Raw genomic sequence first — 21,629 nt, forward strand, 5'->3', positions numbered from 1 at the left:
TAACACACACGCGCGGTCACACACACACACGAGAAATAGCATCCTCTCACTTTGAAGCAATTCTGTAAATGAAATTTCTTAACTAGTGCAGCTTCAGGATTTCCTTAAATACAGTATATTGTCCTATTATGTCCTAGTATTTTTTTTTCTCTTAGGTTTGAGATAATTATCTTGATAACAAAACAAAAAAAAAAGTTAATCTGTGGGTACAGGAAAGGCAAAAACTAAGTGGACTTGATGTGCTTTCATAGGAGCAGTAATCAGGATTCTGTTTGTTGGTGCTGGTATGTTTTTGTTTTCTATCACAGAGCTCACAGAAAGAACACATGCATTATTACAAGTTAAGATTTTACATTTTGGGAGAAAGAAAGAAAAAAAAAGAAATGTAGATAGTAGCATACTCTCCCAGAGCACTACAATGTCCAGTCTCAAGGGTTTTAAGAGCTCTCCTTCTTTTCCTCCTTTAGCTCACTCACTCACTCGTCTTCATCCTCATCTTCCTCTCCGTCGGACAGAGAGGCACAGGGGCGGATCTGTCGGTATTTGTCCAGCCACTTCTCCACCATCTGGGTGACTAGCGGGTGGTTGCGGCGGCGCGAGCTCTTCTGCATGGCCGCCAGCATGCCTCCCTCTGTCACACAGCAGTCCAGCCATTCCCGCAGCAGCTTCTCCTGCTGCTCCTCGTTGCCCATCTAGGAGTTCACACACAAAATACCCAACGCAGTTAACTCAAATTGGGACATAATAACATTTTAAAAAGGGGAAAATACTAGCGAGCCGCAGTCGTGTATCAATAAAAGTTAACATTCAACTGCATGCTGGGAAAAATGTGTGCTGACCTTACCTGACAATAAGCGGCATATAATGTTCAATGTTTTTATTTGCTCTTTCAAATTATTTGCACTCAAAAGTACCCTCATTTTTGTGAAAGAAACGTGCTGTGTTTTCTTCCACATGAGGACAGATTACTGTATTGAGTAGTGAACAAGGTGACTGAACAAAGCTCAGGAAACATTTGGTATGAAATATCTGGTAAATGGGGAATGTAGCAGTTAATAATGTAAACACAACCGATAATGTAATAAATAAATAAAGTAATCATTTTCGCCAATATGTAATAACTTGCCAATAACGTAATAACCTTTTTGCCCATGATGTAGAGTGGGGGTGTTTATGTGGTTAGGCCTTTAAGCGGGTATATGAAAAGATCCAATGTTTTTTATTATTATTAAATGTTTCAAAATAAACATGCCTATTTTTGAAAATGAAAAACTAAATTGCCCTCCACTAAAGCATCAGTGCGTACCTCTTGTGCAGACAGGAAGTGAACGTGCAGCAGCTTCCTGTCGCTGTCCACCAGAGGCAGGAAGGTGACGGTGACGTCGTCGTCAGTGTTGAGGTTGGCGCCCGCACCGCGATTGTCGTAGCCGTCGTTCTCCATGGCCACCAGGGCCGAGAAGTGGCCCCGCGTGTAACCCAGGGCGATGGGGCTCTTCCAGCAGAAACTCTGCTCCCATAGCAGAGGCAGGTACACACCTAAACAAGGCGCACAGCAATAGACAGAGCCAGTCAGACCAGCTGGGAGCCTTACTACTGTACCATGCAGAGGAGCAGGCCCTGCAGCTGTGCACTCAAATTACAATGTGTGCGAATGTCAGTCGGGGCCAAGCACCGTTCGTCTGACATCACAAGTGGCTGCGTTTCAGCCGACTGAATACAACCGGGGCCATTGTGAGCAGGATGGTTCAGCCTGCCGCCCTAGCTGCTTTTCTCAGGAGAACACACCCCCCCCCCCTCCCTCTGCCCTCTTAACTTCTGCCAGGCCCTACTTCCTGCTCCAAATACACAACCAATCACCAGACACTTAGCTGCAATGTAGACTCCTCTTCAACACCTAATATCTGGTACAGCAAATAACTGGTGAAACCCTGCCGGACTACACAATGATTTAAATGTTTATTTACAGAATCACGGGTCATCATAATCACAGGCAGGTCAACAGACAGAATGAGGTCATATGTAGATACTATTTATTCCCTTTTAAATGCTGCTATTTGGAGTGGTGCTACAAACAAATTTGTTGAGTTTTATATGCAAGTAAAAACCTAAAAAATATGCACCACCACGTTGCAGGCCCCCTGCATTGTGACAAGCAAGATGCCATAAGAGGTAAAAGAAAACATTCATTTATACCTTGTGTGAACCCAGTGCTCAAGCATAATATAATAACTCACCCATAGAGTATATAAATTGGTGTCAAAATAATTCATCCAAATGCTGCCTCACCTTGAAAACGAGTGTATCCTAACGTTTCCCCACGGAAACTTTTGTAGTATTTCACTCCGTAGACTATGATGGGTCTGCGAAGAATGTGTGCCAGAACAAAAATGTGGGTTTGCTCCAGGCTGGCCCCGGGCTGAGGAGAAGAGAGAAGAAAAACATGAACACATCATTCAAGTGTTCATATAGAGTTCCACAATAGTACACAACACATTTACAGAAGTAAAAATAGTGACGAGGGCTCAGAATGTCTAGTGGTGTGATGACGTTGCAAAAACAGAGTGTCCTGCACACTGTGAACTTGGAACACTGCAGCTGCATGCCACCCACTCATCTCTTAAATTGTACCATGCGAGTAAGCACAGAGCAGCAGACTGCATAACTGCTGTTAAATATACTACACCTACAATAACATTTCATGTGGAAAATAAAACATGGCTTCAAAGTCGTCCACATCTATGGGGCGGAATATAAAAAGGCTGATCTTATCCTTTGACAGTTATGGGGAGATGAGGTTATCACATGGTGGCTTTAGCCGTGTTTGTTTATACTGGACGTCCCATGGAGTGGGTTAAATGCCTGTAATCCCGAGGTCACATGGGGAAAAAAAAGAGTGCAGCTTCAGCAGGAGTGCCAGCCAAGCAGATGAGCCGTCTGTCCATCTACAAGTCCATCTTAGGAGGGGAGGGGGGGGGGGGGGGGGGTCTAGAATAATTGCTTATGTCCTCCGTATGTCATTCAAAAAGTCATCCACCTTCGTCAGTGCTTCTCTCCCAATGGGGTCTTCCCTGGGTCTACCCCAAGTTAAATTAAAGACTTTTTTAATGCCGCTTAAAATGAAATGTATGACAACGTCAAGGCCATACTGGCAAAAGTAAGAAGGATATTATGGTCATTTTAAGATTTGTTTTACAATTACTTTTAGTAAAATCTAAAAGTGCTTATTTGTCACATTCGCCCCCTCTCCAAGTACGGTATGTAAAAGGCCAATCAAAACACGTATGACCCCCGTCAAGTAAGTTCTATACTTTGCAGCGGGATTCTATACCTTTAAAATTCAATGCTCTTTAAACGCTTTTAAGACCCTATGGGTACCCTGTTAATCCAACTCCCAAAGCAGAGCTGATACATACTGTGGATTAAATTGCTCTTATGCATTATCATGAATGTGTTTGTGAGTCCATATTTAGCCGTTCTTCCTCACAGTGTGGACTAATAGTTTAAGTAGACAAATGTTTACAGAGATCAAACAGTTCAAACGTGTATCTGGCTCCAAAGGGTTCAGCTTCCAAAACAAACATGGCGTGACATTTTAAAGAATGTCATTCCAAGATGCAAATCGCAGTGAAAAGGACAAGACAGATTTCAATGTGGATATTAATTTACATTTCTGACCTGGTCACAGCTGCTGTGGACTTAGTTAAATGAACCTTGTGGAGTTTTTGACCGCTAGCGGGGCAATGAAACAATGTTTGATTGAGTAGGTACCGCTTTTGCTTCCATGTATGTACAGTACGGACCTGTGCATCCTTATTTGTACAGCAGACATTAATGCAAATGTGAAGTACATGCCAGTCAAGATATTCCACTGATGGACTGGTCAATGACAACACAGTTTTAAAAGAGAAATTACATTTACAGCATGTGTGTGTCTGGCCTTAATATTAAAAAAAATATATGTTTTTGGTTTGAGATAATGAATGTATAAATAACCGCTTGTTTATAAGGAAAATCGACATTTAAAAACAGCAGAAGAAAGGAAATAAGCTAAACTAGAAAACCTAACGGCAATAATGGAAACAGAAAGGGTGGGCCGTGCACACTTTGTTCTTTAAGTGCCACAGATTAGGAGTTGAAGTGAGGAGGCTTAAACTTCCTGCTACTTTCTAAATGTGTGCCAGGCAGTTTAATGATTTTCTAAAACGGTCACTAAATAATTAACTTGGTGTCATTTCTGTCAGTTGTCATTTTCCAACACATTTCCAACAAGCAAACACTGATAATTACCTGGCTGGCCAAAGACAGGATGAAGGCCCAGTCCTCCTGCCACTGCTCCTCTCTCAGGCTGAAATGCAAACCGAAGCTCTGCGAGTACCACGACTCCCACTCCTTCCAGCGCGTGTAAAACCTTAAAAAAAAATGATTTAAAAATATATATTTATAAAGTAAATTAGAAACAAATGACATACTGCTTTCAACCTGCGTGTATAGCATTACATTATTCATAGGCACTGCAGTTTATGTATCCTTAACAGTGTTGCTCAACAACCACATTTTTACAACAGAAAGTTTAAGCTCTTTAAAAAAGGTAGCCTGACAAACCATTTTACAGATAAGGAACACAATCTTTTAACATTCCAACTGCAACACACATTAAAAAGAGAACCTCTCTTCCTTGTTTCACCTTTAATAAGTAATCAAACACCTTGCCTGTGTGAGGAAAGCATGTAAATATCCTGAGGCAATGCTATTACACAAAGTCTCCCAAGTCAAATGATCAAAACCACAGAAAATGCCAGCAGCACGCCACACGGTATGACAGCTGGTTGCAGACAAGCAGGGAAAAGCTTTTCTATACTTTTATACTCATATTGGTATACTGCAATATTTTTTTATTTTATTTATACAGGTGAATCCCATTGAGAAACGGAGACTCTTTTTCAAGGGAGACCTGTTAGTATTCCCACGTTACCATTCACACATATAGCTAGCCAACTATCGGGGGTGATTTGGGGTTCAGTGTCGTGCTCAGGGACACTTCGACATGTGGCGGAGAGGCGGGGGATCGAACCTCTGACCCTGCAGTTGAGTGGACGACCGCCCTACCCACTTCGCCACAGCCACCCCAAGTTACAACATTTCAAATAATAAAAATGTTTCCCCTGGATTTAGTTGATGTGTGTCAGGGCTGGGTGTCTCACCAATGGGAGCAGTCGTGCAGGCTGTCGTGGAGGGTCTTGCGGAGCACTGAGTCCTTGTCATAGATCCCCCATGTGGCCTGGAGAACAGAGTCCAGCAGACAGTCTCCGGCCGTGCGATTCCACAAGGCGTACAGACGACTGTCCAGCCGTGTGCCCAGCTCCAGAGACCAGTTGATGACAGGAGACTCCTCTTCCAACTCTATACACGGAGACAGAGAGAAACGCATGAGTGTGGGAAGGAGAGGCCGCTAATAGGTGGGCAAGAGTCAACAAGCCATGTTGAAAAGCCAATCCGTTTTTTGACAAACTTTACAGTGAAACACTAGAGGAGAACTACCGCCTGGTTATATGCATACACGAGGCATTCAACTGTCGAACGGCGAAAGTACAGTGGTGGTTCTAGTCAATGCTTTAAAAAGTTAAAAGGTCGGAAGAAGCTACAATATGGTACAAGATCACTCATGATATGTCAGTAGCAGTTAACCTCCTCTCCAAAATCTATTCAGTTCATCTTTGAGTCAGAGTCGACATGTGTGCAAACTTTGAAGTCAATCCTTCAAAGCGTTCATGAGATACTGTGTTCATAAAACCCAAGGTCACAGTGACCTTGACCTTTGAATTCCAAAATCATAATCAGTTCATCCCAGAATTACAGTGGACATTTACTGACCAATCAACATTCACCAACTGGAAAAGCTGACAGTGTTTTATCTGTTCACAAGGAAGCAGCGTTGATGCACCTGCTGCAGTCGATAGCAATACATTGTACATTGCATTACATTTCAGCATCTTCCTGTGCTGCTGAAATATTGTTAAACACACCTTCACTGATTACTCAGCCACTTTTACTGCAGAAGCCAAAAAACAAGAGCATGTCTCTGTAGTAACCCAGTTTATAAAGGCTTAAATAGGTCACAAGACTCCTCTGATGCGCTCAATACAACACACACAGACTATAGTGTGTGGGATTGTAATCAGTGAGCTCAATTAACCTAATTACAGGGGTAGAGAAGACGAAGCAGGAGGTGGTGGACAGGTTGAAGAACACAAGAGCAGATGTTGTTTTTTTTAGACAGGCCCTTCCAGGACGCCCAAACTCTCCATGTCATAACATGTGTGCTTGGACTTAGACTTAAGTTAATGCAGACATGGGGATGTGTGTGCAGATACCAGATATGAACATTAATTAAGTATTGGGTACCTTTCTGCACATCTCGATCCAACACCTCATCAAACAGCTTCTCTTGGACAGCGGGCGGCAAGTCCTCTATATCTGCATAGACACACGGGACACATATTATGTTTTCACGCTCATTATAATCTAGTGGCACACAGCACCGAGGGCAACAGAAAAGGCCATAGTAATGACACACAGAGGGGGATGTTCTTTGCCATTCCATTCACCGGCTGACATTTTGTCAATGGCACACTGTAAGCACACACACACACTCTGTACAGCATGTTGGGTTCTCTGTGTGTATTGAACTGTGCACACACAAAAAGCCAGAACACTGGTGGCTATTCTCTGGCTCAATAGTGAATGGCACTGGCTTTGACTGAAAGAGAGAGACACAGAAACAGAAGGAAAAAAGCGTCCTGCAGCCGGCTTCGGGCCAACTTCAGTCTGCATAAGAAATACTTGGCATAACACACAGAGAGAGAAAAAAAGGTCAAATCTAACAGTGGAGCCACGCATAATCTTTCATCCCAGCTCTGAATCACAATACAACTGGTAGTTCTGAGAAGCAGAGTGCACGTCATTTCACCAAAGACATTACACCAATGGCACAGGACACTGTTACTCCGGACAACAAGCCTGGCCGTCATCCCTCCAATTCTCCAGTGAGGGAGAAAAACATTCAAGATCACTCAATGAAATGTGGTAAATCTGTACTGATTCAAGAAAAATATCTGAGATGCACGTACATTCAAGAATGAGTATAAGGCCCCCAAATAAAATAGTAAAATGAATTATGTATCCATTCTAAGTATATTTATCCTGCAGAATTCCACATCAATCTTCATCAAAGTACCTCAGAAAGCTAGTTTTAAAAAAGGTAGATGTTGTTTACATTGAGGGTATATTGATTGAGACTACAGAAGAAAGAAATGCTGTCAGTCGAGTTCAATAGAGCTACATTTTGTGGGCCGATCACCAGAGAAGATGTTAAGTTTCCTCATTTGTGAGGCGCGGTTCCAATAATTAAAGTGCTGTGATGACTAGGGGAGAGGTGGGTTACCAGCAGGCAGGGTAAAGGTGACCAGGTCAGTGAGGAAGTAACAGGCAAAGTCTCCTTTGCGTTGATGTAGCGAGGCGGCGATCTCCCTGCGGATCTGTTCTGTCAGCTCAGGACACACCATGGAGGGGATGCACTTGGCTGCCTGCTGGTTCACCTTAAAAAAACACACAAGATTCATTGAAATTTAGAGGTATATACACACTGAAATTGGCACAAACGGATGCTTTTGATACATGTCAATCATAAAGAATGATTCAATTTCTTTAAAAAAAAGAGAATTTTGGGGGACAATTGTAGAGGATATAAACCGTCATCCCGTTTCATGACCTGCATATTTATAACATAAAATGGACAACGTGGTGTAAATGAAAACTAAAAATATATTTTATTGTATATGCCGTGTGCATTTGGTATATTGCAGACACAATTCTGTGCCTTCCCTAATCGTTGCTTGCCCTCCTTGCAAACCACATCAGCTCTGTGGCATCGCGTCCATTAGGGCCCAGTGTCAGGACTGCAGCCAGGCTAATCCCACTCCCACGTAATCCTCAAAGTGCACTTGTGCTGTAATTATAGGCATTACAGGCCTCGGCTATAGATCGTCTATTGGTGCAGAACAATTAAAAGACTGCCGTGGTTGACAAGGAGAAGCACAGAATAGTTTAAAAATGGACTGCAACACTTTAGACGTTTTCAAAGTCTAATAAATCCATTGTCAGACTTTGTATAATGCACAATGTACAACGTGCTATGAATTAAGTCCCAAGACTATTACCTAGGGGTGGGAAAAAAAAATCGATTTTCCGATTAATATCGATTCTCTCTCGGACGATTCTGAATTGATTCAGAAAAGTTATTTTTAATTATTTATTTTTTTTATATAATTTTTTTTTTTTTTTTTTTCTGTAAATACTAATACTTCCTGCGCCATTGCGCATGCACACCACACATGTGCGAGTTGTTTCCAAAGTGGCTTCAAAAGGGCTGAGAGCAGCAAACCCATGACCTGCACCGGCTTTATCTCTGTTTACGTTTTTGTATGAGAGCTGAATTCCAAGCCATACTTTTTGTACAATGTGTTGAAATGACATAGAAAATAATAGATAATAGAATATAAATCCTATAGAAACATGATTTACGAGATTAGAAATAAAATAAAACTGAATCGGTTTAGTTTTTACATACTTCCATATTGTGTTGAAATGCAAGCTGCATTGATTATTGCACTGTTCATAGAAAGTCATATTTGTGACAAGAAAAGCTTTTCTCTTAATACAATATTAGAGAAGGCAATTCATCTGTTGATTGTCGATTCTCTGAATCGGAATCGAATCGTGAGGTGCCAAGAGATTCCCACCCCTACTATAACCTATTATTTACCTATGAAACTGTATAAATCTTCAAACAAGTCTTGTTACAGGACAATTAACAATCTGACTACACTACCCATCATGCCGTTGGGGTGCTCATTTGCAGAAGTGTGGGTAGAGAGTCCGGTGGGGTGGCGATAAGAATTATGTAGCAAAACCTATCATGTAGCATACCTCCGTTAGCAGGATAGCTAGCATGTCCTGCCTCTGGAAGCGGATGGCCAGGTGGACCAAGGTGAAGCCCACGTCAAAGGCAGAGGAGCGGCTGAGCAGCTGCACCTCGTCAGCCGTCAGCTGCCGGGCGATGTCACCGCCGGACGACTTGTAAGCTTCTACCGCGGCCAGGTCTCCTTCCACCACGCCTGTAGCACAGAGGAGGAAGGAAGGTTTAGAAAAAGAGGACATTTCGGCATTGAAATGTAAAAAAAAAAAGTATTCAATCCATAAGTATTCAATCCATAATATGTATTAGGGCTGCAATTGTTTTGCCAGGTATTTATGTACATACCATACTGAAAGTTACAATAAAAAGGTGAAACACTTGAAATTGCAACAATAAAAAAAAATGTATTGCTAAATATGAAAACAATTTAAATGAGTACAAAATTTACAATGAAACAAATAAGAATTAAAAAAAAATTGGAAAATACCAGTGGAATTTGCAAACAAGGTAGATGTGTGACACATCTATCTTGTTTGCAATGTACGTTTAATGAATGCACCTGATAAAAACAACTCAAATGCCAGCCTGTACACAATCACTCATAAGGCATATACCGGTACTGCCAGTTCATTAGACACCATCAAGAAAGGAAGACACTTTATTATAAAAATGTCATAGTACATACACTCTACTGCACCACATAAAAACTCTGTTTACTCTTAAGTTGAATCAAAGCCTCCGTAAAACTATTTCAACTGAACATGATAACCTTCATGCTGCTACTATTTATTGATCGTCATGTGAATCAAGTGAATTTACCATGCAAGACACTACTGTCTACTGTCCAAATACTACTGCAAAGAAAATAAATTACTGTGGACGGACATGGGAATCCTTTTAAAACAGGCCTATTCTTTGTAAATGGATTAGACTGGGCTGTTGGAGCGGTTCCAAACCCCCCCGTGTCCTTTGCACGTAATAGAAGCAAGACAGCTTGCCACGTCCAATAAAAGAACTACAAAAATATCCATCAAAGTGTGCTAATACATCATCTTGTACATAGATCCAACCAATTAACATTAAAACATTGAGGAATTTAAAAATCCCAAATTCAGCTGCAAGAAGAATTCAGAGTGAACAGGGTCGGTGCTCTAGCGTTTGACGTCATTCTCCCCGGTTCAGATGACCTCTGGATGTAGCCACTAGCTACAGCAGGGTGAGAACAGTTATCACACTGTCGGGGGGGCTACTACATTAGCAGCACAGTACAGAGCAGTGTTAGCTCATTATGCAGTGATATCAGTGAGCTGTATCAGACAGAGGGACAGTCTGTACAGATTAGCGTCCAACCCCCCCTCCCCTTCCTTTGGACCCAGCAGCAGTCTCAACATCTGTTACGAGTGATCTGAGCGATATAGCTGCTAGGTAGTAGCACACTGAACACCAAAAAGGCCGGGCTAATGGAAGACAGTTACCTTGAGAGAACCTGGGCTGGGTTATGCTCAATATTGCTTGCTCTCCTTTTACACATGCTGAGTTTCAATGCAAAACACTGACCTGTAAATAAATGCTAGCAGTGTAAGCTACCGACTAGCCGGACACCTTGTAAATAAAGTGTTTTGCAGCAGCGTGGAATATCAATTTGCTTGGTTTTGGGTCAAGTTGTCATGATAAGAAAAAGACTGGAAACCTGTGTCCCAAATGCATTGGTGAAATGAAAATGATTCTTTCAGTGTTAGTGAGCCAGTGTGAATGCTGACTTGCTCTTTTCCACATTTGGTCCTTTGTTACCCAAACACCTGGTTGGCTGATGAAGTTACGACAGCGAGCGTACACAAAAAGAGAGAGTGTGGTGTTACAGTGCACAATAGAAATGCGTCCCGAAAAGCCTGATGGTTAAGGTGCATGCATACCACATAACCACAGTTCAGTTCCAGCCAAGAACCTTTGTTGTGTGCCACACGTATGTCTCTTACTCATTTCCTCTGTACCTTTAAAAATGGTGGAAAAGCATCTGTGGAAAATATATGACAGAGATGTCAAATAGGAATGTTCCAAATACACTGTTTGATTGACAGTTCTCTTGCCCAGTATTTTCTTCTTTAAGAGCACCGCAATGTTTCTTTAACTAAAGAGAATGTTCAACTGTTTGAGGACTTTGTCTCTGTTTGTATCGTTTTACATGTAGCTCTCATTTGGTGACTGCCACAACAGTATCCTGTGATTAGTGGTACTTTACATATACTTCACAGTATTAAGGGTGTGGAAATGGAACCCTTGCTAAAACCCTGTTATCACCCACTTATACTATCAAGATTATGCTGCGATCTGTCTGTGCAATATCAGTCCCTAAATAGACCAAAGGCCTAGAAATGGGGCATCCTAAACATCAGACATTGCAGAATGTTTTGCTTTCTCTCTCTCTCCAGGTTGGGCGTTCCGGATCCCAAAAGTCTGTCTCCGACCCCACCTGTCCGATCACCTTTGCACAGCATGCGAGTCTGGACCAGTACTAGTCAGGGTTTAGCAAATAGTCTGACAAGTCATGACAAAGTACACGGCAGGACCATTATAACCTATTGTAGCCTTAAATAGAGCACATGGCCATCTTGACACTGACAGACATTATGATGTGTTGTTTGAACTCATCAAATCATTGGTATCGCTAAACATTACGGAATATCTGCTCACGGTCCGCTAACAGTCCGTACACAGTCTAGGCTCTGTAAACTGGAATGTAAACAAAATGTATGTAAACAAAGGGGGCCCACTGTAGTTAGCAACAAAGCTTAGGTTGTGTATTAAAACCAGATCTTTTTTTTAAGTGCACACACACCCAGTACGGACAGGTAGCTGATCAGGAGGAGATATTCACTGATTTAGAAAAAAAAAAAGATTTTTACAACAAGCGTTCTCCAGAATCGCTGACTCTACCTTCAAAAAGGTTTCATTTTAACGTCTTGGGTGGCTGGAGTTTTTCAGACATTCGGATAACAGAAAATGTATATACAATGTATTTTAATAATCATTCTAACTGTACATTACACCGTCCATCATGAGACATTATATGCTAATACAGACAAACGCTATGTGCCTTTCCATGACTCACCTAGGGCTTTCAGTGAAACAAAAAGAATATTACACAAACAGTCTGCTTCCTTTTGTGGGCCATGTAGAGGTAGCCGGATCAACTGATTTTGGCTAAAAAACAAAAGCTCTGAAAAAACATCAGAGCAGAAATGTGTGGGGGGGGGGGAGAAACAGTAGAGCAAAGTGAGATCAAGCTGTGAGACCTGAGGAAGTGCTCGGCGTGGCCATAATGTCCTGCTCCACTCAGGCACTTCCTCCACCGACTGACTAAACCCCTTTGAAGAGTCCAAGCTACACAACTGAAAAAAAAAAGTCAGCTGACAGGGTGTGGATTTAAAAGAATCACAGAAGTGCTCAGAATATAGAGAACTTATGTGTATTCACTATGAGTTTATCAAAACAGACATTCGGCTTCTCTCACCGACGTTATCTTTCCCATGGTGGTTATTTTGGTATTTTGGGTTAGACAAACATTGTCAGTGGACTATGAGGGCAAAAGAACAAAATAGTCGAAGCAAGCTGTTCAAATAATTGTGTAATCTTGTTGCCAAAAATCAGTGAATATCTCCTCATGATCTACCTGTGCATACTGTGTGTGCGCTGAATTTAAAAAAAAACCCGAAAACTAAAATGTGGTGTTAATAAACAGCCATGGCTCTGTAAACAGGCATGTCCCTAGCTACAGTGGGCCCCCCTTTGTTTAAATACCAGTTTACAGAGCCTAGGCCGTATATTCACACCAGATTTTTCTTTCAGGGCACACAGAGTACGGACAGGTAGCAGATCATGAGGTGTAATTTAATTCACTGATTTCGACAACAAGCATTCTCTAGAATCACTGGCTCCACCTTGAAATAAAAAACGGCTAGAAATGTGTTTCAGATGTAGGACAGGGATGAAACATTGACCTGAGGTAGACTGATGTGTTCTATTCCACAACAAGCTGACAACAAGGGGGCAATCAGTGCAAAAGGTCAGAAGGTTTCTAAGGCTAACTGATCATGTACTGCCGTCGTGGTTTTTTTGTGTTGTTGCCGGGTGGTGTCCATGTCTTGTCAAGGCTATTTTTTGCTTCCTGCCCCCCCACCCCCTACCCCACCCCTCTCCTGCTCAGCACATAAGAGCCACTGTTTACACAGAGTGTGTTGACTGGGAGCCAGGAGAGAGTCTCTGAGTCCACAGGCTCCACTGCCCCAGACGGCCCATTCATCGCCAGCGGCTGGGCAGCACTCACACCCTCTCACTTTCTCAAAGACGCTCTCTGAGTGCCACTGCTCAAAAGGCAGCTATGGGCTTCAGCGATGAGTCGGATCAAATTCCTCCGAGCCATTTAGCTACACTTCTTCATTACGCTATACCAGCCTGCATCTTTTATGCTTTGTTGATCTCACTTCACTACAGCCGGATATGTTTCCACCTGAAAGCACATTCTTGTGAAATTCAAGCCTTCTCTCACAAAGCTTGCCAAGCCCGTATCTTGCAAAGAATTCCCGCTGTAGTACTATAACTATGTGTGGAGTCTAAACAACGAGGCATGTTGTCAATCTTTAACAAAACACCAAGAGAATCACAATACTACGCAACCTTGGAGGTGCCATCTGCGTGGTAATAAAATAGAACTGAGCGGAAACTGAATTGTTTTGCCACTGGGACAAAAACAATAAAAACATTCGCCTCTGACTGGAGCGTTTGACTTTGTCATCACTGAGCATGACATCATTGGAAGGAAACAAAAAGCTGCTGTGACAATAGAAGTGTTGTTGTTACAAGGAAGAAAGTGGGACCAGACTGTGGATTTCTCCTTGTTCAGGAGAGCGAGTATTCTACCACATAATTAAGCAGAGCCCAATCAAATTCTATTTATAAGGCTATTTTCTAGCATTATTACAGCATGCACTGGACATTCTAGGAGCCAAAAATGTAATACTAAAAAGGCATACATTTAATAATAAATGTGTTGTTTTAATTATCAGGGCTCCAGAGTGCGCCTAATTTGGGCGCACGTGCGCCCAAAAATCTGGTGAGTGCGCCCAGATATTTTCACTGGTCGCACCAGTGCACCTGAAATTTTTAACGTCATATTATGTAATATTGGGTGCTGTGCTGCACGATTCCTCTAATCACGATGTGAGCTAGAGCGATTACATTCCTCACAAATGGCTGCGATTGCGATTTAATGTAGGATAAATGTGCGCACGTGTGTCTAAACGTTCCAACCGCTCCTCTCGTCTTTATGGTAGCGCGCCGCGGCTCCTCTGACAGTGAGTGTGTGTGTGTAGCTGAGCGCGCACCTACACGGCGTGCAAGACAGATGCAGACTATGGTGCAGACAGCAGAGTAAACAAACAAACATGGACACCGACGCGCATCAGCATCCACGCTGAACTGTGACGGAAATCAAAGCCAACGTCTGCTATATGGAGATTTTTAGGATTCAGTAATGTGACGTTGAACACATTGAACTGCTGTCTAAAACTTGGAAAGTAATAGTTGCTATATGTCGCGTGGCAACCGGTGGCAACTCGCCCAGTCTATCAATTCAGTGCGGAGAAAAGTCGAATGCATGAGAGTGAAGGGCCACGCAAGTTTCAGTAAATTGATAGAGACTATTGCCTTGAGGAATGCCTTTATTTTCATGGGGAAATTATGATAATTTTTTTAATTAAGTGTTTTATTATTTTGAAAACAGTGTAGGTAAGGGGTGTGCACGAGTACACGTGTACTCGTTTGGTAAATCATAAACGTTTAGGAAAAAATCAATAAATGAAAACCGTTTTTTTTTTTTTTTACTTTGGGAAATGATTATATTTCCAGGAGTGGAGGGCGATGTGATTTACTGTACTAAAGCAGATAACACAACACATTATTGTGTTTGGTTACGATATTTATTAATTTAAATATTTAACTGCACGCTCCACCTTCAGTTTCACTTTTGTTTTCATCTCCGTCTCAAACAGCTGGTCCGATCAGCTGTCCGGCTTGCGAGCCCAACGGCCCGACAGCGGGAGTCAGTCTAATGACAGATGATCACTAGGCAGTTATGATCACTTAAGTCAAAAAGCAAAATCATGAAATTACTGCCTCTCTCTGTCTGTCTGTCTGCTTGTCTTTCTCACTGCACACTGTCACTCCAACAGCCTCGGCAAAAAAGTTGACGCTGACCCCCCCCCCCCCCAAAAAAAAATTGCTGACTGTAACCATTTAGACATTTTTGTAAACATTCACACCCCTAGTGTAGGCTGCTAGCCTAGTACAAGCTTTATTTTCTATATATTTTCAATGATTCTTAATATGCGTTTGTTTTAAATTGAGATCAAGTTTCAAAACTATCAATAATCCAAAATTTTCCTTGAAAACCAACAATCATAATACCATTTATTTATTATATTGCATCGCAAATCGCAATATTAGCCACTATAATCGCAATCGCACAATTTCTCCAAAACGTGCAGCACTAATTTGGTGCACCCAAAATATATGCTGGTGCACCTAGATGAAAAAGTTAGGCGCACCGGTGCACCCAATGAAAAAGTTAGTCTGGAGCCCTGATTATGGAGCAATCCATTGATTTCTCACAAATTCCAAGAACCTAAAATGATCCCTAGCTTGTTTTGTCTAATCTAATTTGTAATAATAAATAAATAAATAATTCAAAAACAGAGACAATCGTCAAATCATCACATTTAAGAGGCTGGGATAAGGCATCGATTAGCAAAATTGTTGTCGATACATTTTTCTGTGACTTGACAAATACCTGAATTGCCCTCGTATAGAATGACGGATAATAACAACATATAAAACTCACCAGCACACGCATTGAGGAACAGCCAGTCGGTTTTCCTCATTCGGTTTCTAATCTGCTTCAGTTTCTTGAAGTCGACCACCTGCTCCTCTCTGCTGCTCATGGCTCCAGCTGCCAGCTCTATCCTCTGGAAGTCCATTTGGACATTGTCCTCCCTGTTGGGCATTGGAGGGGACCTTCTCTGGCCCTGACCCCCACTGCAACTGCCCCTCCAGCGGGCCCTGTCCTGCTGGTTGATCACAGGCGTTATCTCCCCAGTGTCTTCCAGCTCTATGGCTTCCAGGTTGTTGGGCTTGGGGTGGGCGCACACCACACACTTTGGAGTCTGGGGCCAGTTCTGGTAAGTGCAAGCCGTGCATGTCCAGTGCTGTTGATGAGTGTTGAGTCTGTTTCGGTCGTTGTACTCCTCACAGGTGTCCACGGGAGAGTGGACGGCGGGCCGGCAGCCTGAGGTGTGGGGGGATTCTGTGGGGCTGCTGGTCCGCGGGCGCTGACACAGGCACTGTGTACAGCGGACTGCCCGGGGCCAGTTCATGTAGGTGCATATGTGGCAGGACCACTTGTTAGCCATCTCTGCCACACCAGCTGGCCTGACTCTGGGCCTAGCACTGGAGTCTGGGCAGATGAGGAGGCTGCTGCCGCTCTCAGTTCTGCAGTTTTCGGAGTCCAGACCAGAGTCCAGACTGGGGCTGCTCATGTAAGGCTCCTCCGTGATGATGGGACCCCTCGACTTATGTGCACGGCACATGGTGCACTTGATGGCGGATGGCCAGTTTTCATAAGTGCAGTAGTCACAGACCCACTTTACCTTCTGTTCCGTCATTGTGGATCACTTTGGATGGCCAAACTGAACTGGGGTGATGAATCTAGTTGAGTGTGAGGCATAAACAAATGTTTTGAGAGTCATAGCAAAGGGAAATGAATATGATTAAATATTATTGTGTTTTAGATGAATTGATCCCCCAAGTATGTCGTTATTCAGTTTGTAAATGTAGATACATTTGGACAAGGTGTCTGCAATAACACTGGCAGACTGAGAATGTAGTGATTGAAAGAATCCACTTTCCTGTCAGCTGTTCATTATCAGTAGACAGTATGGAGCGTGGTTAAGAGTCTGGGTTTGATTCACATGACTGGTGGCTTTTTTTTTTTTGCGTTACCACGTAATTATGTTTCAGTGTTTTGAGTTAGCTTGCTAGCTGAAAAGCTAACCACTTAGCGTACATGGCTATCGTCAATTGTAACAGGAAACGAACATTTAATAAAGTACAACCATTGAACATGTCATTGTCGGGAATATTTGGAGAAAAAAAATGTCAAAGTCTTACCGTTTCGCGGCGGCGCTCGTTCTCTCAAGTGCTGCTGTAAACCACAACAAACCCTTCTTGTACGGTCCCCCCTCCTCCTTCTGCTCTCCAAACCTTTCCCGAACGGAGTTATTTTGACCCCTTTGGTCTCTCACATGTTTACCTCTATGGTCATGTTAACGGTACGCAGAATACCCCATACCTTGGCAAAGCCCCTGTGCTCCCTGAATCATGGTTTAAATCCGCAACCCTCCATGGTTTACATTGCCTCCGTGTTGTTTAATGGCGGCGACACTGAGACAAATGAGTTGCAGAGCCAAAATAAATGCTGGCTTGCCTTCGTCACCAATCATCTGGCTCAGCGCTCAACGCGATTGGATGAAAGGGAACTACTGTGTTGCCTTCAGGGTCTATCGGAAATATCTAACACTTCTATAAACAACAATCGATAAGAAGTTCAAGAGAACAGGGAGTTGAAAATAAGAGGCAGAAGTCATCACAATGTAATTCAAATGTTTTCCTTTATTTACAGACGCTGCATCCCATCATATTAGACCTGTTCACTGAACGTTTTTCATTATGTCATGTAACAAAAAAAATATATATATACAATTACAAAATATCCGAGTTTATTGAAAGTAAGTAAAAGCATCTCCACTCATGATGGTTTTGCATGGACATATAAGTGGTTTTGGGATAAAAGTATAGTTTTTTCATTTTCTAAATAAAACATTATCAAGTTGTTGTATATAGCTAATGCACAATTGTATTTGCCTAAAATGATGTCATAAATATATAAGAAAAAGTAGCCTATATAGGCCTACACACTTAAATTGATAGAGATGAGCTATATTATGTAGCTAAGAAATAATAACATGGTTTCATGTACAGAAAACCACAAATGTAATCTGTTTTTACATTACATAATGTGTAAGCCTATGGTTGTGAATCACCTTTTACTGACCTCTTGGTTACTTGTTTGTTATTTTAAAAAAAAGCAATATTCAATATTCTATTAGGCCTAATCACACAAAATGTAATTAGGCCTGAGTATGCTAAACATAGATCTGTGTAAAATTAATATAAGGCCTACATAGATATGTGTTTTTCTTTTTTTTTTAGTCTATTTCTTCTCAATGTGTGGACACGCCCCCTGTCAAAACGTCACGTTCAAACATGGCAGCTTACTTGAGTCGGTTACACCACATTTCGCTCCACGTTTCCAACGTGGAGAAAATAGCCAACGACCTTGTTTCTAAATTCAAGTTTAGCTTGTTCGCTACGAGACTGACGGACAGATCCAGGCAGCTGGCTTTCAGGAACGGATCGGCAGTTTTAGTCGTGAACGAGAGATCCAACTTGAACAGTGTGAGATTGAATGGAGAGCTGCAGGGCGCCATCACCACAGACAAATATTCACCTGTTCCGCACGGGATCCAGGTAGATAAATACAACCAGGATTACTCTACGACATGTCTCTACGACGTCAGCCCCAACTACTCGGTGGACACTGTGAGCAACGTGTGTTTCGAGGTGGAGGATGTGGAGAGGTCATTCAATGCTCTGCGCCAACTGGGCTGCAATTTCCTGGTGCCTCCCACGACAGTTCGGGACGAGGGTGGGCACGTCACCTACTCGGTGGTTAAATCTGTGGTGGGCAATGTTTGCCACACGCTAATTGACAGGACAAAATATGAGGGAAGCTTCCTGCCTGGGTTTGATGTCATTGAAAAAAACGAACCCAGCTTGGAAGAGGAGGGTGACATGTCTTGTCAAATCACACACTTCGATCACATCACTTATGCCTGTCCCAGGAAAAGTACCCACCAGGTCATGAGGTGGTACGAGAAGCTCTTTGGTTTTCAGAGGTTTTTCATTGAAAGGTGAGCAAAACTATTGGGAATTTTACTAGTGGTATGGTATGCATCATGCATGGTCTATTTCGCTTACTTGATGTCAGTATTAAAAGTGTCAGTTTCGTCCTATAGCAATGAAGATGTGGACGAAGGTTTTGTGGTAAACCAGGAGGGCATTGGGCTACGTCTCACTGCCATGGAGTACTGGAAATGCAGCAAAGCAGGCATCACTCTTCCTTCTGCGGATAAAAAAGAACCGGACTGCAAGTTTGTCATTGCAGAATCGTTGCCCGAACAAGGTAACAGCAGCCACACACACTCCACCTTCCAAGATATTTTGTTTATTCCATGACTGATGATGATTGGAACTCCTGCATCACTCTATGTAATTATAACTATCTGCAATTATTTTCAGGGAGGAATCAGGTTGACACCTTCTTGGAGATGCACGGGGCCGCAGGGATCCAGCACATCGGGCTGTACACAAAGAACATCGTCTCTACGGCACACGTGATGGCTGAAGCTGGTGTCCAGTTTTTCTCCCCTCCTTCTGCCTACTACACTGAGGTTAGTCTTACCTGTATAGAACCACACACACACTGAACATATCTTCTAATCTAGTACATGTGTCATACGATGCCAAAATGATCACACTGATTGGTTTGACAAAGCTACGGTTCAAACATGACACAGGTTTACGCCAGACTTACACCCCAGAGCAAATAACGGTTATTCTTTCAAATTTGAAGTTGTAGCTTCACCATGTAAAATATACACACAGACTGTCCAATTCATAGTGAATCACCAGGCACCAAAGATCAGTCCATATCAAACACTTAAAGGCCTACTTCACCGGTTTGAATATGAAGGTGTATTGAATTCTGAGATCCTATGTAGTATAAATGTGCAAAAAAAATTGAAATCGGTTCATCCTAGCCTGAGAAAAGGCAGAAAGAGTGTTTTTTTAACCCTATATTTCTCTTTCTCGTGACATCACAGAAAGAGATTTCACAGAAACCGATTTCAATTTTTTTCGCACATTTATACTACATAGGATCTCAGAATTCAATACACCTTCATATTCAAACCGGTGAAGTAGGCCTTTAACAATCGCTGATTTTGGATAAAAAAAAAAAAAAAAAAGGTTATGTTGCTGATTGTTACATTATTATTTTGCATTTTACTGATGCTTTTGTTATTTGCACCATCCTCTTTTTTCTGCTGTAACACTGAAAATGCCCCCACTGTGGGACTAATAAAGGGATTATCTTATTTTATCTTATCTTGGAGTATAACAGGCATACTGGTCATATGTGTGTCCCCTTCTGTCGTGCTTATCATCTCCCTCACCTATCCTGTGTGTGTTTGTGACAGGTGGGGAAACAGCAGGAGATAGAGGAGTCGGGACACGACCCACAGACGCTGGCGCAGCATGGCATTCTCCTGGACACAGACCTGCACCAGGATCCCTCATCGCTGATAGCATCCAGTAAAAACAGGAGGTGAGAGGCAATTGAGAACTGTAATCAAGACAGTGTATTTTCTTTATAATGTTTATTTTGTTACTTTAAAACTATAGTACATAACTATGTAACAGGAATTGTTGGTCTCTGCCATGTCTAAATATAATCACAAGCATAGTTATCCAAGCGTGATAAGTAAGTCGCTACTATAATAATAATACATTCCAGATTTCACGTTACTTCCTGAGTGCCTGCGTTATTCTGGCGCAAACATAGGGGGCAGACAGGAGAGACTCAAAATAGTATTTGGAGAAGAAGTAAAGTCTAGTCGCAGTCAACATTGAAATGGAATGGTTATTGTGGACAAAATAATAAATGCAAAAAATATATACTACAGCTTTAACACAACACTAAACAAAACAAATGTTAGCTGCAAAAAAAATGACTTTTTCCATTAATATTGTTGAGTTGTAGAATCACTATGTTCTTACCTTGTCTCAATTGTCTTTTTTCCAGATACCTCCTCCAGGTGTTCACTAAGCCTATCTTCTCAGAGGACACCTTCTTCCTAGAGCTGATAGAGAGAAGAGGGGCCACGGGGTTTGGCGAGGGCAACATCAGGGCTCTGTGGAGGTCGGTGCAGGCGCACATGGAGAACCAGAGGGGGGAGGATTCACATGCAGAGGGATCCCCAAAAACTGTGCAAACTGCTCAATATTAGCCACTCCAAACTCCATTTTTAACTGAGGTTGTTTCATGTCATGTTTCTTGTATATTAATGTGAAAGCACTTATGAGTAATATCAAATATGTCAAATGTAAAGAAAAAAAAGAGAAGAAAAAGATATAATATACTGTATTTATGGAAGAGTTTTCCACTGGTGCTCTCTGTTTCAGAAGTGGATTTTTAGTCGTAAATCTTGAGCTACATGTTGCACTGCTGACAAATTACATATTGTATTAATATCTAGCTTTGAACTTGACTGATCAGATTAAAGACCTTAAAAGTGCACTGAGAACCGCATGGTGCATACAAACAGATGTTGCTTACTGCGCTTGAATGTTACAACCCGAAAATGCACTTATAGCAGTAAGAGAATGTCCTTGTTTTTCACTGTGTCATCATAGCAAAGCAACT

The 21,629-nt window shown here is 42.1% G+C and overlaps 2 protein-coding genes across 2 annotated transcripts; one reads left to right on the top strand and one right to left on the bottom strand.

Moving 5' to 3' along the window:
- Positions 1-401: 401 nt before the first annotated feature.
- zranb1a (zinc finger, RAN-binding domain containing 1a) lies at positions 402-17,456 on the bottom strand. Its single transcript, XM_080048894.1, has 10 exons — positions 17,195-17,456; positions 15,870-16,732; positions 8,986-9,173; positions 7,442-7,595; positions 6,403-6,474; positions 5,202-5,400; positions 4,288-4,408; positions 2,287-2,416; positions 1,307-1,536; positions 402-692 (listed from the first exon to the last, which is right to left on the bottom strand). The coding sequence occupies exons 2-10, from the start codon at positions 16,687-16,689 to the stop codon at positions 477-479; spliced, it is 2,130 nt and encodes a 709-aa protein (XP_079905020.1). The 5' UTR covers positions 16,690-16,732; positions 17,195-17,456; the 3' UTR covers positions 402-476.
- An 893-nt stretch (positions 17,457-18,349) lies between these two features.
- On the top strand, positions 18,350-21,629 carry hpdl (4-hydroxyphenylpyruvate dioxygenase-like; the record flags this gene model as incomplete). Its single annotated transcript, XM_080048694.1, has 5 exons — positions 18,350-19,056; positions 19,162-19,328; positions 19,445-19,596; positions 20,404-20,531; positions 21,009-21,629. 5 exons carry the CDS (start codon positions 18,350-18,352, stop codon positions 21,211-21,213), a joined length of 1,359 nt encoding a protein of 452 aa, XP_079904820.1. The 3' UTR covers positions 21,214-21,629.

The sequence above is a fragment of the Ammodytes marinus genome (assembly GCF_949987685.1).
Source record: "Ammodytes marinus genome assembly, chromosome: 20".
Lineage (NCBI taxonomy): Eukaryota > Metazoa > Chordata > Actinopteri > Uranoscopiformes > Ammodytidae > Ammodytes > Ammodytes marinus.

Coding starts and splice junctions, on each gene's coding strand:
- zranb1a (XM_080048894.1), bottom strand. CDS start 16,689: ATGACGGAACAGAAGGTAAAGTGGGTCTGTGACTACTGCACTTATGAA. Junction 4,409..5,201: donor CTGCACGACTGCTCCCATTG/GTGAGACACCCA, acceptor TTTTTTTTTAAG/GTTTTACACGCGCTGGAAGG. Junction 693..1,306: donor ACTTCCTGTCTGCACAAGAG/GTACGCACTGAT, acceptor GTGAACTCCTAG/ATGGGCAACGAGGAGCAGCA.